The sequence below is a fragment of the Poecilia formosa genome, unplaced genomic scaffold (assembly GCF_000485575.1).
Source record: "Poecilia formosa unplaced genomic scaffold, Poecilia_formosa-5.1.2 Scaffold14, whole genome shotgun sequence".
Lineage (NCBI taxonomy): Eukaryota > Metazoa > Chordata > Actinopteri > Cyprinodontiformes > Poeciliidae > Poecilia > Poecilia formosa.
In genome coordinates this window covers 441,741-458,267 of record NW_006799953.1, presented here as the reverse complement: position 1 = coordinate 458,267, position 16,527 = coordinate 441,741, and the positions used below count along the sequence as shown (strand labels likewise).

General features: G+C 39.2%; 1 protein-coding gene and 2 long non-coding RNA genes across 3 annotated transcripts; 2 read left to right on the top strand and 1 right to left on the bottom strand.

Annotated features, from left to right (window-relative positions):
- The first annotated feature begins 989 nt into the window (after window positions 1-989).
- On the top strand, window positions 990-10,357 carry eral1 (Era-like 12S mitochondrial rRNA chaperone 1). Its single transcript, XM_007545798.2, has 11 exons — window positions 990-1,208; window positions 2,886-3,047; window positions 3,198-3,325; window positions 3,420-3,497; window positions 3,951-3,997; window positions 4,079-4,140; window positions 4,230-4,342; window positions 5,421-5,726; window positions 6,396-6,545; window positions 7,460-7,540; window positions 9,881-10,357. Exons 1-11 carry the CDS (start codon window positions 1,103-1,105, stop codon window positions 10,001-10,003), a joined length of 1,356 nt encoding a protein of 451 aa, XP_007545860.1. The 5' UTR covers window positions 990-1,102; the 3' UTR covers window positions 10,004-10,357.
- An 803-nt stretch (window positions 10,358-11,160) lies between these two features.
- On the bottom strand, window positions 11,161-14,406 carry LOC103133855 (uncharacterized). Its single transcript, XR_475783.2, has 2 exons — window positions 12,037-14,406; window positions 11,161-11,947 (listed from the first exon to the last, which is right to left on the bottom strand). It is a non-coding gene; the product is annotated as an uncharacterized LOC103133855 (long non-coding RNA).
- An 8-nt stretch (window positions 14,407-14,414) lies between these two features.
- LOC107835575 (uncharacterized) lies at window positions 14,415-16,284 on the top strand. The gene is made up of 2 exons (XR_001661368.1): window positions 14,415-15,024; window positions 15,176-16,284. It is a non-coding gene; the product is annotated as an uncharacterized LOC107835575 (long non-coding RNA).
- The last annotated feature ends 243 nt before the right edge of the window (window positions 16,285-16,527 follow it).

The following is a 16,527-nucleotide window of genomic DNA, read 5'->3' as shown; positions in this document are numbered from 1 at the left end:
TACAGCCCTGCTTAAAGTCAAATACAACATTGGACCAACGCTGAATGGAAGTTAACCCTAATGACCCTAAATAAACAACTAATGCTACTAAAAAATGGTTTGGGTCAATGCATATCTGTGCCCTGGAAAAATCCAGTTGAGAATCTATCAAGACCAAACACATTCTACATCTAATCTGCCTGAAATTGTTTTGTTCCAAAAAGGATTGGGGGGGGAAAAAAAAATGGAATTTCAAAGCTAGTGGAGACATAATTCAAAAGACTGCTGTAACTGTGGTTTTACAAAGTAGTTAAATGCAAATGAATATCAAACGTTGAGGTTGAGAAAGGTTGAGGTTAAAGGGGGGAGCAAAAGGTGAAAGTCTAAAATATATCTTCCCTTGACCCTCATGAGAAATTTAAAAAAGGAAAAAGAGGAAAAACAATTTTGGAGCAAAGGCAGTTCCCATAAACCAAGAGTCAATATTGCATGTCACAGAGAAAATGCTGCAGGGACGTCTCCCAGGCTTGAATTCCTCTCTCTCTCTGATAGGATGGTAGAAATAACGACAGAGGAATTGCAGTTCCTGTTGACAGCAGACAATGTGCTCCTGGATATGTAAATATGAATGAACGTCTGCGCTGGACATTAGCCAGATAACTGTGAGTAATGTTTACCTAAAAGCCAAAAGAGCAATGACTTCCTTGACCACAATCATAATCATATTGTTTTATTAAAATGACTAGAGATGTTCATCATTCTTCAAGTATGTATGTGTGCTTACATGTATCAATTTAAAGCTAGAATTACTACAGTCCACGTTTCTTTCGACACTCCTGGTACATGTGCATGCCATTAACCTGCGGTTATTAACTGAAAAAATGGTTACGCCTCTCAGTGTCAGCACTAAGGTGCTGCAGTTAACACGGTAGTCGTTAGGGGGCGGTGTAGCCTTCACGCAGACGTCATACGGACGCTCTCCAAAGCGGAAACTGCTTGTCGTTGACTGAAGCAACATGGTGTCACCCTTGAGGCAATGTGAATGTAAACAAGCGGCTCATCTCTGTCACAGTATTTAGTGTTTTATAGTCTGAAGTAGGAACGTTTCGTGTTTAGGAGCATCATGGCTCTCCGGGTGTTCGGCCGTCTGCTCAGAGATGGAGCCGTCATCTCCACGCGGCTGATCGGGTCTGCTCGGCAGGAAAGTGCGTCATGCCTCCTCGCTGCGGGTCAGTGCTAACATTAAGGTTTCTGCTGCTCCTCTATCTGACGCTGTTTAAGCAGGGAGACAAATCTGAGCGTTATTAGCGCAAGCCATCAGCTGGAATAATGTGACATTTAGCTAAATAAAAGTACTCTGAGGTTTTTTTTTTACGTCGAGTGGGATACTAACACTGTTGGTACCCCAGTAATTATATAGGCTAAATATAATTATTAGGGTAATTATATTACTCTTGCTGTTGTAAAAATAAAAACATTCTTAAACATAAGTTTTGTGACTATCATGACTGTTGCTCAACTAAACTAAGCTTTTTCATTTTAATTTAATCTTATTTTGACCCCAAATGAGCTATTTCTATGTGCAATTAGGGGATTTGTTTTAAAAGAATGGAGTCACTGTGATTCATTTCAAGTGCTTATATATTTATTGTTTTGTTTCTTTTTTCTAAATTAAGAAAGGAATTTATTTGTTGTGAAATAAGATGATTTTCTTAGATAATAACAACAACAACAACAATAATAATAATAATAATAGTAAAATTACTAAAAATTTTCAAAAACAGTGTTTTTCAATTTCTGTTACACTTAAATCGCCTCAGAAAAACACAACATAAATTAGAAAAATTAAGATAAAGTATAACAATAAAACAACAATAATATTAAACTGAGATAAATGCCTTCATGTTACAGAACCAGTAAAAAGATAAATGCTTTAAAGTGAAAAAATAAGCACAAAAGGTATGTCATAAATGTTAAAAAATAAAAAAATAAAAACAAAAGACATATCGGAGCAAACTAGAATTGAAAGACTTGAAAATACATTTAAAGGGAAAAAAAAAACTATATGCTGTTAGACAAACTTTAGAAAGCTTTTCAACTTTAAAATCCAGACAGATCCAAACCTTTGTCAACGCAATTAAACAGATTAAAAAAACTATCTTGGTTGTTTTTGCTCATTGGATTGCAGCTAAATAATTTTCGAAATGTGAATGTAACATTTCTCAACTGTCCATTAGAGTTTAGAGTTTTGCAGTTCTACAGGTAAGAAATGAACTACTTGTGCTCTTTCTGTAACTGATGCCGAATGAGTTTGTGAGATAGTGAGGAGGACATATGTGAAGATAGTGCAGGACATTCACCAGGGCAGTGAGACAGCAGTGAGGTGTGCTAATCCTAACTTTGGGCCAGATATAATAACTGAACTCTAGTGTGGGTCAGTTACACTGGGAAACATGGAAAGTAGCAAATGAAACCCCAAGTGTGCTGAAATATGGTATTTCTTCTATTGTTTTGTTGTTATTGTAAGCAAACATTGAGTTCCTTCATCTACATGCTTCCCCGTACGATATGAGGGAGTTTTGTAACTAAGCATATTTAGTGGGTTGATGTGACGGAAGAGAATGTCATGGATAGGATGAAATGGAGGAAGGTGAATCAAGAAGACTGATTTTTTTATGCAAAAAACAAAAACAAAAAAAACCCTGCACAAGACAACCGTCATGCTGTTCCCAGCATCTGCTTCATTAGAATAAGAAGTTTTTGATGAATTTTCGGAGACATTTTTGACAAGGACCCTGTGAATAAATCCTAATAATGTTCCAAATCATTCAGCATCTAGGAAGCGCAATCAGTCATCGCGCTCTGGCACGGGCATCAAAGTCACAGAGATGTTGATGTCTTAACAGGAAGCGCTGCCGCCCGCAGCCAAGGCGGGAGGCACGGATTCATCTTCACTCCCGCTTGTTTTATTACATCTGAAGCATTTCTCGGCGGAGTGATGAAAGGCACAGCGGCGGAGACGGACGACGGCGTTTATCACCTCCCAGCCTCAGTTCCTCCAGAAAGCAGTAAGCAGGCCGTTGCCTCGGAGATTTACCGGTCCGACTGTGCAGGCCTGGCGTTATTTTCAAAAAGTGCTGATGATGTCATCCTGTCACCAATTTGACATGCCGTTGTTTTTCCACTCTAATCATCTTCCTGTGCGCCGGTCCTTAAAGGTGAACAGGTATCCTTGTTGCACAGACATCCTGACCAGCCTCCCGACTCAAAGGTGCTGAAGGTGGCTATAATCGGAGCGCCAAACGCCGGAAAGTCCACGCTGTCCAACCAGCTCCTCGGCAGAAAGGTCTTCATTGGTCTTTGAAACCTGCATTCGCTGTTGTTTCATCTTACTGTGGAGGAGGCGATGCTCACAAGTCATCTTTTATTGTTGCTCAAAGGTGTTTGCTGTATCCAAGAAAGTTCACACAACGAGGTCACGTTCTCTGGGCGTCCTAACAGAGGACAACACACAGATTGTAAGAGCTTCACCAGAGATTGAAGCAGGGGTGTCTCGATACAGCTTGATGATACCGATATCGGATCTTTGAGTATTGGCCGATACCAATATTGACCCGATACAATATGAGCATGAATCATTTGAACTTTTATTACTTATTTTGTATTGCAGAATTTTAGGAAAGGCTCGATCGAACAGATCAATAATCAGCGACAATAAATATGAGAACAACTGACCAATTTATTATTTACCAACCTGTCTGCTCGCGTGAAATACTGGAGCGTGTGTTCTTTGGGAATGCTTATATCCCAGATGTTAGATGCAGGCCAATATAATCTGATACACAATTCTTTTGGCTGTTATCGGACCAATATCTTATATCAATATCGGATCAGGACACCCCTAGATTTAAGCAAATTGTGCAGCTCTAGAAAAAAGACCTTGATCAGTCGGTTTTGTGCCCATTTTGCAGATTTTGCTGGACACCCCTGGCCTCACCACACCATTTAAGGCTAAAAGGTGAACTTTGTGTTCACTGATTTGTTGCTGCTAAACGTCTCTGGTCTGTCTGAGGTTGTAACGGATCCTCTGCTTTCACAGACACCAGCTGGAGAAATCCTTGCTCGTGGATCCCTGGAACACCGTCAAGGAAGCTGACCTGAGTATGAGATGTTTACGTCTAGATCTGAGCTGCGCTTGTGGTTTGAACGTTTCTGAAAAGCGTACGAATCGAACTGTTGTCGATTTCCAGTGGTGGTCATGGTGGACGTGTCAGACAGATGGATGTGCTCCGCGCTGGACTTCGAGGTGTTGAAATGTCTGGCCGAGCATCCGCACATCCCAGCAATCCTGGTGCTCAACAAGGTATCCATGTCTTACACTGTCCTCACATTGTGATGCTGCCACCAACACGATGTTCTACTTTTTGTATCATGTGACTGGAAAACGTATCACAATATAAGGGTTTCCTATCAGTCGATATCGATGATAATCGATTCATTTTTTTGTTTCAAATATCTGAAATTTCTGCCAAACTGATGGCGTAACCGTTCCTGTTTTAGTCACAGTTTTCACTCTACGTTGTTGGGGTTTTTTAAGCAGTTATGAGGAACTGTGGAAAAAAATAAAAATGGTAATGCAGAAGTTACTCAATAGGCTGTTGCTAGGTAACCGAGGAACAAGTCGGTTAGTTGATGCCACCATCCTAGCTTAGCTGACAGTGACAGGTAGAGCAGCTAAAGTCTTTCTTCTGCCTACATCCCCCAGAATGCTTTGTGGTTCTGGATAGGAGTTCAGTGAAATTATTGAACATTTTATCGGACATATTATCCATTGATATTGATCACATGTCTATTGCAACATACACATTTTTATTTATTTATTCTTCAGCACTAGTTGTTTAAATTTTGAAATAATTTTTCATCTCTTGTCCCTGGGAAATTTGTCATTTTTCAGTTAAAAACAAACAAAAGTTATACAAAGCAAGGCTAAAATGACTTAACTATACAAATGAATATAAATATCCCACAAAAGCATTAAAGTTTGTGGTTTAACAAAATGTGGAAAAGTCAAAAGGAGTGTTGACCTTGTGCTTCAAATTATGAAAGGAAATGTATTATTATCCATCAAACATCTAAAAGAAGCACTTCCCACTCTCACCACTCTAACTCTGCTTTATGAGCCACGGTAAAAGATCAATCTATTCTGTCTTTGTCAGTCTGCCATGCTGTCCATTCTAACTTCTCAAATCCAGTTTGTGGCTCTTGGCTTCAAGCCTTTCGGCTCCTGCAGCTCTGCTGTGGCTCCTCTCTCCTCCATTTTCAATCTACATCATACAGAAGAGCCAACTTTTTCTTGAACACAACCCAAAACTGTAAGAAAAAATAAATAAAGCTTGTGCTTCCACGTGCACTTTAAGAAAAGTCTTGCGTAATGTTTTAAGGTGGACCTGTTTAAGGCCAAGAGCAGGCTGCTGGACATCACGGCTCAGCTGACGTGTGGCGTGGTGAACGGACAGAGGGTGCGGGTCAGGCCCGTCATCAAGCCTCCGTGGGCTAAAAAGGAACCCGAGAGGAGTTCCGAGTTACCTCCCGACGAGGACACGGCAGCGCTGGAGGGCGGCGAAACGCCAAACTCTGTGCTGAGCAAAGAGAAACTGAAGCAGCTGAGGAGTCAGCGGGGCTGGCCTCACTTTAAGGACGTCTTCATGCTGTCTTCTGTGGACAGAGAGGATGTGGAGACTCTGAAGGTGAGCAGAAACACAAGACAGGGATGCATGGGGTGTTTGAAACTCGTTACACTCACTGCGCTAACTGTCCTGGTAATGTGGAACAAAATTTTAAAAAAAAGTATGTTAAGGTAATAACATAAAGTTTCCAAAGTATGAAGTATTTGGCTCCTCTTCTAGAATTAAACTAAATAACAAAAGTGGTGAAGCATAATTAATGCTGTAAATATATAAGTACATAAATTTGATAATTTACATTAACCTTCTATATTAATATAGTTTTTGGAGTCAGCAGCAGAAAAATTACATCACCTGCAGTGCCCTGCAAAAGTATTCATATCTATCTGCCATGATGCATTTTGCTGGATGATAAATTGTCATAGTAATTATCGCGATAAATGATACTAATGTTGTTTTGAGGCCATTTTTACATAAATTGATAATGGCAGAATAAATCAAGTTTGCCCTCATAAAGAGCATTAAATTTACCTAACTCTTAAGTTTTGAAACTTTGAAAACCATTCCTTCTCTATCTTCCTCTTCACAAATATCTTTCGGTTTGCACCGGTCCACCACGTAAAATCTCAATAAATGCGTCGAAGTTTGTGGTTGTCGCACGTTCAGATGTGAAAACAACTGCAGATAGCCGTCAGTTATGAATACATTTTAACACATTGTTTGCTCTTGCAGAGCTACTTCCTGGTTGAAGCCAAGCCCGGACCCTGGAAGTACCACAGCGAGGTTCTGACCGACCAGAGTCCAGAGGACATCTGCACCAACATCATCAGGGAGAAGCTGCTGGAGTATCTGCCACAGGAAGTGCCCTACTCCGTGACCCAGGTGAGGAGAGCAGTCACAGCACTGCGGCCTGTTCAGAGCACAAGTTTCATCTTGGGCTGAACCTAATGAGTATTTTAGTAACCGATTAATCTGTCAATTATTCTAAAGATTAATCAATAGAAATATTGGGGCATTGTGCAGATTTTTTACTTAACCATTTTAGGCACTTTTTTGTTTATCTTTTTGCTAAAGCTAAACAAATGTTTCTAACGTCAACATGTGAAAAGCCCAGCCTTTCTGCTTTACCTACATCGATACAGTGCAGAATTGGTCTTTGTTTTTTTTTATCTATCTATTAACCAATCGATTATTGGGCAGCAAAAGATGCTTGATAGGATTTTTTTAACAGAATTTGTACCAAGTGGAGCTAAAACTGCACTCGAGGACTTCTGGGTAGAGCATATTTTACAAAGAATTAATCTTAAATGCAAAATGTATATATTATTCGTTCAGTTTTGACTTAATTGCTGCTCTGAATATGTAGTTCATGTAGGAATTGGTCTTTGTTTTAGTCTGGATACTCCAGTTAATTAATCAATTACTGAATTATTTGACAATTATTCAAATAATTGATTAATCATGATTAATCCAATTAATCGTTTCAGTTCTAGTTTCATAAATGGAGGTTATTTTCTTCATGTCAGCGTAAATTACTCTGCCGTTTCTTCTTGTGTTTTGGAATTTTAGTTTTAAAATCTGATTTGCTGCGCTTGTTGCCTCTGGTGTATTTTAATTCATCTTAAAGGATTTTATCATATAAAACCAACTCGTATGAAACAAGAACTGTATTTACAGCCTCTGATCTCCATTCAGAGCTCTTTTTTAAAACTCCCCAGCTGTTTGTTTGACGTAGCATTTAGTTTTGTTAGTAGGTGCAGACAGTTTCTACTCTTAAAATCCGTCTCTGTTTTCAGTCTATTGAACTCTGGCAGGATGGAGAAAACGGGGAGCTGGACATTTCCGTGAAACTTTACACCAAGAAAGAATCTCACATGGTAAGTACTGCAGCGTTTCCATCCGTCTGGTTGTAAGGCGTCTGGCAGCTTCACGTCTCTGCATGTCCGCTTGGTGGTTGGACATTAACGTCCCCTGTGTTTACCTGCAGTTTAGCCTGTGTATACACACTGCATCATTTAGCTGCGGCAGCTGTCCAGCAGCTTAACCCAGAAACGTCTCCGCGGAGACAAACGTGCACGCCCCGGTCGGTGTAAACGCTCAGAGACTTTGGCTTTCCTCAAGCTCTTCATCCAATGACATCACGAGGTCAAAATGTGCAGCTGGACGCTGTTTACAGACAAGCATCACATAAGTATGCTGATGTTAACATTTATCTGCGTGTAATCTTTAGGAGAGGCCTCCCAGAGTCGTCCTGGTTGACTGTGAATGTGACGTTTTGTTTAGGATAATTAATTTTATGCTCCGTTTTGTTTTATTTTAGGATAGAAAAGTTAAATTGTTAGTCTGTAACGTATATTCTGTTTGTGTAGCATTCATTGAAACGTGGACATTTGACTGAATTTGGCTTTTTTTTTTTTTCAAACCAAGAAATTTACCCGAAGAATCCTTTAATATCAAAGTGAAAACTGATTTCTACAAAACAGTGACAACCGAACAGAAATATGTATCATAAAATAAGTGATTGCGTAAATATTTACCCCCTTTGAAGCGACTGACCTAATTCAACAGAGGGCCAGCCAAATGGTGCTGTGAGTTTTACAATGAGTGGAGTGGGGCTCAGTGACTGTGTGTCAAGTGATTGTAGTATAAAGACAACTGGGAGGTCCTTTCAGTACTCCTGGATATCACTTATTTTATGTTTTTATGTTACTTTTTTTTACTTGATTGTCATTATTTTGTATAGATCAGTTTTCACTTAGATAAAAACTGATTTCTGTTGTGTAAAAAAAAAAAGAAGCCACATTTTGTTGATCGCGATTGATTTGTAAAAACTAAAAGGAGTAAAACACCTTTTTACAGGCACTGTTTATACATATACTCCCCATTTACCCCTACCTTAAACTTCTTTTCTTTTTTTTTATCTCATAAATATTTAATCCACCTTTTTGGACTCTGCATATTAGATGAGAAAGAACATTTGTAGATGCATCTGTGCGGCTGAATGTTTCAAGGCCACTGCCCTCACAAGGAGCGGTACTTAGAAGAACTCAGCTTTCCAGTTTGGGTAAGGAAAGCAAACTGGAGCTCTGCAAACCGACCAACAGCCTCTGAATAATATTTGATATCAAGTTATATTTTCTGGTCACTTCACAGAATGGACACAGGGAAATATAGTTTATATGCAGTGTAATTGTTTGTAATTTCCAACAGGAAAGCAGGTAGTCTTCTAAAACATATCACAAGGTTGGGTCTAGATCATCTGGAGCTCCGGGTCGTCTCTCATGCTTTAGATCAGTTAGTTTTAAAATATATCCAGGTTTTAAAAAGTCACGGCTTTTCAACCATAACTTGAAAAAAGGCTGAAATCATTAATCGACTTAATCGCGATTAATCGATTATTGAAATCATCAAATAATCTAGTAATCAGTTCAACGTTAACTGGGATATACAGACTCAAAAACATGCCATTTATGCAATCAAAAGAGTAATTAGGCAAAATATAAACAAAAAATATATACATTTTGCATTTAAAATGAAAAACAACTAAAGTCTGTAAATATGTTGTATTCAGGAACCCTCAGTTTTACCTTCACCTAATTCAAATTTTGAACAAAAACTATCGTCTATTAAGCACATTTTGCTATCCAGATATTAATCCAAATTGAAGTACTTATTTTTTATGTATTTCTAATATTGCATAAAATATTCTTAAGTGGTTAAATGAAAAATCTGCAGAATATCCCAATTTCTTTTTAATTAATTAATCGTCAGAATAATCTATTACTGAAAAACTTGCCTGCTGCAGCATTTGTTACATTCAGGCCAATATGCAGTGGAGGTTCAAGATATGGAACAAAATACCAATAATAATATGTTATGGATCACCTATGTGTGATAATCAAGCCATACCAATTTATCACAATACACTAAATTGTACTGTAAGTAAACCAACATAAAGGGATTTGTTGTTAATTTTTGCTAAAGTTTTCTGCACGTTTTTATACATTATGCTTTTTTTCTGAATCTTTTTCTATTTTAAATCCATTTCAGTTCTTTATTTGTCTTCTAACCTGTGTTCCAATAGTTTTTCCTCAGATCTGTTTTTATTTTTAATCATTTAATATTAAGCTCTTCGGTCACAAATGTATTGTTTTTATCGATAAATCGATCAAATCGAGACAGAATGAAACCTGCTGCGTCGCTTCTCGTGTCTGCAGTCCATGGTGATCGGCACGGCCGGCAAGATGGTGGCGCGGATCGCCCGGGAGGCGGGGGACGACCTCAGCCGGGTCTACCTGAGGGACGTCAGGCTGAAGATCGCTGCTAAGCTGAAGAAGTGAAGAAGACGGAGAGCTCCTGGAACATTTCTGCCTGCTCTGTTGTGCCTCCTTTTTTCTCTGCCAAAGACAGAACCGGAGCTAAAGAGGTTATGGCCTCATCATGAGTCTGACATGGAGCCGGGAGGCAGCATATGCTCCATCTCCAGTCCAAGAACCGCCATGGACCTGGCTCCTGTCTCACAAAGAGACGTTTTACTCCTCCTTTGTTTTATTTCAGGAACCCACTGTGTCTTCGTTTAACCCGTTTGCAGGGATATGTTACTGTATTTAGAAGTGAGGGTGGGGTGTCCAAGCTTTACTCAGACGACAGACGAATCGAAATGTTGCAGCAGAATAAAACCCAGCTGAAGTGTCGGCGTGTTTTTAAGCTCCGGTACCTTTGTGGTAGCAAACATGACACGGCGGCTCATCAAATGGATGTTTTGACACGACTTTGACAGCTCCTTCATGGCTGAGCGGGTTTGGCAGGCTGTGAAAAGGCCGACGTTTTTATCTTTGGCTCTCAGGGCTTTTTCTTCCCTCGGCGGGCACAAACGCTGCGCTGTAGATAAACCGAAGGCGAGAGCTGCACCGTCATGTTCACTCACATATCCCTGATGTACCGTCCAACCCAGTTCCCTCCACTCCCTTCATCACTTTAGCCGTCTCTGCTGCCCTTTGAAGTGTAGCCATCCATCTCTGCTACCATCACTTTCCCTCTTTTTCTTTTTCTTCTTCTCTGTTTTTAACGCTCGCTCCGTTCTTTTGGCTCCTATAAAGCCCGGCTCTGCCTCCGAGGGCTACATTGTCTCCCTAATGGATGGGGAAAGTGGAGCACTAACCTGATGCTAAACTGGGTCAGATAATGGGGATTAGATTCATTCCCGCTGCCTGTGGGTTAACTCAGCAGTTCAGGGCATGTTGATGAATAACCAGCTAGTAAGTGTCCTGATGTCAGGGATGGGGGAGTGAGAGTTTCCTCACAGACAGAAGCTGTGTCAGTCCCTGAAGCGCTCCTTGTTCACTGAACAGCTGCTACCCTCTTGATTTGACAGAGCAAAGATCGCTGCCTTTGATAAGCTAACTCCAGCTCAGCTCAGAAAATTAATTTAGATCCTATGCAGGGTGTCCGCGCATTCTTAAAAAGTCTATAATTCTTGTAACAGAAGTTTTTTTTTAATAACTTAGCCTTAGATGAGTTAATAACAATGGTAAATTAAAATTTTGTTTAGCCAGGTCTATTTAACCCCGTATATTTTATGTTTTTTTTTTCTTGCTGAACTTTTCTGTCAGGCAAAAACTTGAGTCGCACTCTTCATTGCGATTCTCAAGACCGTTGAATCTGTCGATTTTTAGCTGCTAATATGTCCTTGCTAGCTAGCTATGTTTTTTTTTCTTTTGCTAGCTAGCTAGCATATTGTTTAGTTATACAATACTTGTCATGGGGTGGGTGAAAATTTACTGATGTTTGGACGATATTCATACATTTCACTCATAACTGTTTTAAAAATGTCCTAAAAAGTTAAAAAGTCTTAAATTTGAATTGGTGAAACCTACAGAAACCCTGTTATGAGTAAACACAAAACCATTCAGAGCAGATTGTACAAATAAAGAGGCAGTCATGTAAGGGAGACAACCATCATTTTTATTTGACATTATTGGCTTAAATGTAACAATGCTCCAGCTCGTCCTTTCCTTCGTTGACATTGAGTGAAGGCCGTAGAACCCTTACCATTACTAAAACTCAGTAATGGTAACGGTTTAACTGCCCCCCTCGGTTGTGTGTTTGGCCCTCTGACATTTCAGCCCGAGTCTCCTCCGGCGCCGGCGGAGGTGGAATGATACCCTGGATAGTACATCATCTATACTGTAGTGTCTCTTTAAAAAACTTACAGTATAAGATGATATCCTGTCCAGGGCACAAGACAGAACCCCCAAGCAGCTTGTCCATGGCTCGTCTGGAATCTGCAACAAAAAATTGGGGTGAAAATGATTTAAAAATACAAGTAAATTCAGATTAATTGGCCGTAGCCTCCTGTCTGAGCTGTCCTCACCTGTTTGCCCCTTGTCGTTAGACATCTTCATTACAAGTGTTCACGTCTGGTCCATGTCTCCTAACTGCTCAGTCTGTTGGGCTCCAGCACTTAAAAGGTTGCCCCCCTCAGCTCATTAGCATACCGTGATGACATCTGGGGTGGACCAGAGAGTTTGTTTTTTTTTTTCTCCTTATCTTCTCTCAACCTGATTGCCACAGTCCAGTAAAGGTCCACACCCTTGTGCCTCGTCCTGAGGCTGTTACGGAGACGCCAGAGAGGTGTGCTGAATGCAAGAGCGGCAAGAAGAGAGGGACTGCTGAGAACCCAATGAAACCAGTTTGCAGTGTCCTACATGCCATGAAGGGAGCATGTTGAAGTTGGATTAGACCACACTGTAGTATTTAAGTCTACAGGTATATTTCCAAATGTAACATTGTCTAAAGGTTCAACAGCTTTTGTCACTCATTTCAAAAAGTGAAAATCATCACGCAGAATTACAACACATTTAATGAAATGTTTCAATCCCTTTCATTTTTTTTATCATATTGATTATAACTTACAGATCATGAAAAACCCAAATTGTCTCAGAAAATTTGAAATGTAGTCCAAGAAAGGTTAAAAATGTGGCCAATAAAATAGAAAATGACTGATAATCCCCCCTAAATGTGGCAAATTTTTTTATTTTAATAAGGCATTTTATGTTTCGGATCTTTAAAGATTTATATAATCCATTTTAAAAATGTGTTTATTATTGAGCAGGCTACACTGAAAAAAACAAACTATAAATTCATTTTTGCGTTTTTAACTTAATGAATTTTGTGGCACAAAAAACAGTTTTAATTAACCAGTTTTAGTACCAAAGGCAAAAGGTTTGGATCCCGCTGTTGTAGATAGAAGCAGGTTGTTCATAGAGCTTATCAAACATATTCGTAGAAAGGTGAGTGGAAGGCACGCAGAATAAATGCTACACACGAGCTACAAATGTCATTTCTTGTATCGAGTCGCTCCTGAACCAGAGACGATGTCAGAAGCTTGTAGCCTTGGGTTAAGGCGAAAAATAGCTGGATTGTTGTTCGGTGGTTAAAATGTTCTCTCCTTAAATTAAAATAATTTCTACATTTCATTTGGAAGTCAAGGTCTCAGAGGAAGAGTGAAGACTGAAGTTTAGTTTAAAGCTTTATTTAGAGCCATACAGAAAGAAGAAAGAATGCATGTTATGCCTTTTCCTGGATGAAAAAGGAACACATAAACAAGCTTCTACACTTTAGAGTATGTAGAAATCTAACAGGTTTGTTTTCTTGAATTAGAAAAAAGACATGACTTCTAACACATGCCACACAGTTCAGACTTTTAGTTATAAATAATTATAATTAACTAAATGTTTCCCTTCCATTTCACAGTTATGCACTAATTTGTGTAAGTCTATCATTTAAGGTTTCAATGTCAAACTTCGTGGTTGTAATGTGGCTAAATGAATTCCTCGGTGTAGTCAGCCACACTCTTTTCCATCTTTCTGTCTTGCTGTGGCCTTTGACCTTTCTTGGCTACACTCTAATCAGAAGAATCCCGACAGTCAGCCAAGACAACGTTCCTTCATAAAGCCACTGAGACCTTAATCTCCCCATGTGGAAAGAAATCTAACATTGAGCATCTCTTCACTCCGGATTTATGTGCAAAGCGTTCACTGTTTGGAATTTAATACCTCTATATATCAGCATATGTGGCGTTATCTGACTTATTATTAAAGCTGCCGTCTTTCTTTCTTTCTTTCTTTCTTCCTTCCTTTCTTTCCTCGGCCATGTTGCGGGGTGAGGAGAAACGCGTTCTCACCCTCGTCACGTTCCCTGCCTCAAATCACGGCTGAGCTGTGATGGAGTGCGTTTCCTGCTGCGTTTTCTCTTTAATCCCTGACAGTTTGTCCACGTGCGTTTAAAAATAAACCATTTTTTCCCCTAATTCTTCTTCTTTTTCTTCTTCCTTCTGGAGGAATCAAGTCGTCTGACTTGAAGGTTTTCAGCTCCACTCCGCCAATAAACCGACAACAGGATTCAGGCTGGAGAAAGTTTTGTTGGAGCTGCTAGCTGAAACGGCTTCGGGGTGATTTAGCGGAACAGGGAGGGGGTTTTGTCCAGGTATACTGACTTTTCAAGCGGCACTGATGAATGCCCCCCTCCTCTGAAGCCGAGTCATTAATATGGAAATACCCTCCGTATTCTTAATGCGCTCCTCTAAGGTCAGTGTCATTTATCACACTTCCTCTCCTGTACGGTTGAGACAAAAATCCAGTAATTTACTCTGGTAATGATGTGTGTGTTCCTCAGAAAGGGCCCGGGTTAGGTGGGACCCGGTGGCTCCTGGTCAGGGTGTGTGTGTGTGTGTGTGTGTGTGTTGTCCCTCCTGCTGGGGCCGATAAACACACAGGCTGGATTATCTGGGTGGTTTCCGTGGCGTCCAGAAACTTTTATCTGCAGCAGAGAAGCCGCTGCTCTTTCTGCAAGACAGATAAGTTTTTGCTTGTCTGACTGTGATAATTAGAAGACACTTTCATTGAATGTTAAACAAGCTTTAAATATGTTAAATCCAAACTTTTAGTCACATGGACCAAAAATCAGCGAGTTAAAAACACTTGAGGGCCACAAAAGATGTTTTTTTCCACCAAAGGGTGTCAAACTAATTTTCATTTTTGGCCGTAGCAGATCATTAATATCCTCAAACGGCCGTTTGTGGTAGAAAATGATGATAAAATCCACAAACAAACTGTTACAATATGAATACATAGCTGTCTCTCCAATCGATAAGTACTTCTTAAAGTTAAATAACACTGAACGTCTTGTCTCAATGATGTAATTTGGCATTAAATACATAAAAGCTGCTTTGTTTTGATTGGTAAAATAATATATCAGTATCAGCGCACAATTGTTACCTTGAAGGTTTAGAAGCTAGTGGGCCTTATATTAAGCTATGGCAGGCCGGATTTGGCCCCCAGACCTTGAGTTTGACACACATGTACCGACTCAACATTAAACTAAGCAGGCATTAAACTAAACATTTGTTTAGTTAATACTTTAACTAAACAAATCAAGTAGATTTGTTGTTGGAAAGAGAAGTCATGATGGATGTAAAACATTCATTTCTGAGCAGTAACATCAGGATTTAGGTCAGTCTTTCTTTCTTTGAAAACATTATTTCATTAAAAGTAGATTTGAATGCAGCAGTAAAACTTACATTTGGTCTTCGGAAGAGAAAATGTAAAAAAAATAAAATAAAATAAAAAACTGGGTTATTAATAGACAAATAGTTGAAGTTCATTGCCAAGAATGTTTTATTTTACTTAAGATGTGATAATTTAGTTGTAATCAAACTTCTGATGCTGCTGTCAGACATGTAAAACCAGCTTTTTGGTGCAAACCGTTTTCCCACACTCATATTGGATCTTTTTTTAAAAAATACAGACTAATTAAGAGTTTGGAGACACATCAACAGATCTCATTAACAAGCAGAGTAACGTCTGAACAGCAGCTGTACACAGGGCTGATGTCCCACGTCAGTTTGCTTCCACAAGATGAGGTTATTAACTTAAGGCCAGCTCATTATGGTTCTTACAGCAGATTAGAAAACGTCCTGCAAAGTAAGATTTTTTTATTTTTTTTTTTGTGTTGAAAAATGAGCTTCTTATCAGCTGAGATAAGACCGAACAGAACTGCGTACAACTAGCGAGGAGGACGGGACATTTTAATGCTGCTCTGAAGGGGAACTCTGGGTGTTTTCGATATTCATGAAACAAACGCAAACCGCTTATGTTTTACATCCCTGAGTTGGTTTAAAAAAAGGTTCAGTTGAGTAAAACAAACTGTCAGAAAACAGAAATGTATTTTTTTATTATTGTTATTTCAAAAGGGGCTCATCCGAGTCAGCGGTTCCCAAGGGTTTCCTCTTCCCAAATTAATATTGTAAAACAGTATTTATTTCATATTTGTTATTACAAAGACAGCATCAACAACCAACTTATTGTTTTTAATTATTTCCAAGTGTAGCTTTTTAATCTGCTGTAACGCTTATTACATAAATATGTTTTAACTGCCGTAATTTTTGTCAGCTTGGTTTGTGAGGATCTCAAAATAAATGTTGATTTACGACCAACAACTTTGATCTTTTTTGTCTTTTGGCAGACAGAACAAATTGTCCTGCTTCTAAACTTTCAGAACTATTTCTAGCCTGCATACCGGATCAATAAGCTGAATAAAAAATGTAATCTAAAAAATAAAACATCCCAACAATGGTTGGTTTGTGTCCTGTTTCTGACTCTTCTTGCATTTTGTACTTTTATGATCTTGTCATCGTCCACCAGGATGAGATGTGAATATTTTTAATTTCTTCCACAGTTAAGAGCCGCTTACTGTGCATTGACAATAAAAGTATTGTAGAGTTAAGGTTTTAATCCATAATGATGCACACTCTGGTTGGTGGAGAAGCTCCTCAACAAACTGTTAATTTTACAGTTTGGTCAAA

Bases quoted from the DNA above. Each gene is read 5' to 3' on its own strand.
- eral1 (XM_007545798.2), top strand. From the start codon at position 1,103: ATGGCTCTCCGGGTGTTCGGCCGTCTGCTCAGAGATGGAGCCGTCATC. The intron at 5,727-6,395 runs GTGAGCAGAAAC...TTGCTCTTGCAG, and splicing joins AGGATGTGGAGACTCTGAAG to AGCTACTTCCTGGTTGAAGC. The intron at 7,541-9,880 runs GTAAGTACTGCA...TCGTGTCTGCAG, and splicing joins CCAAGAAAGAATCTCACATG to TCCATGGTGATCGGCACGGC.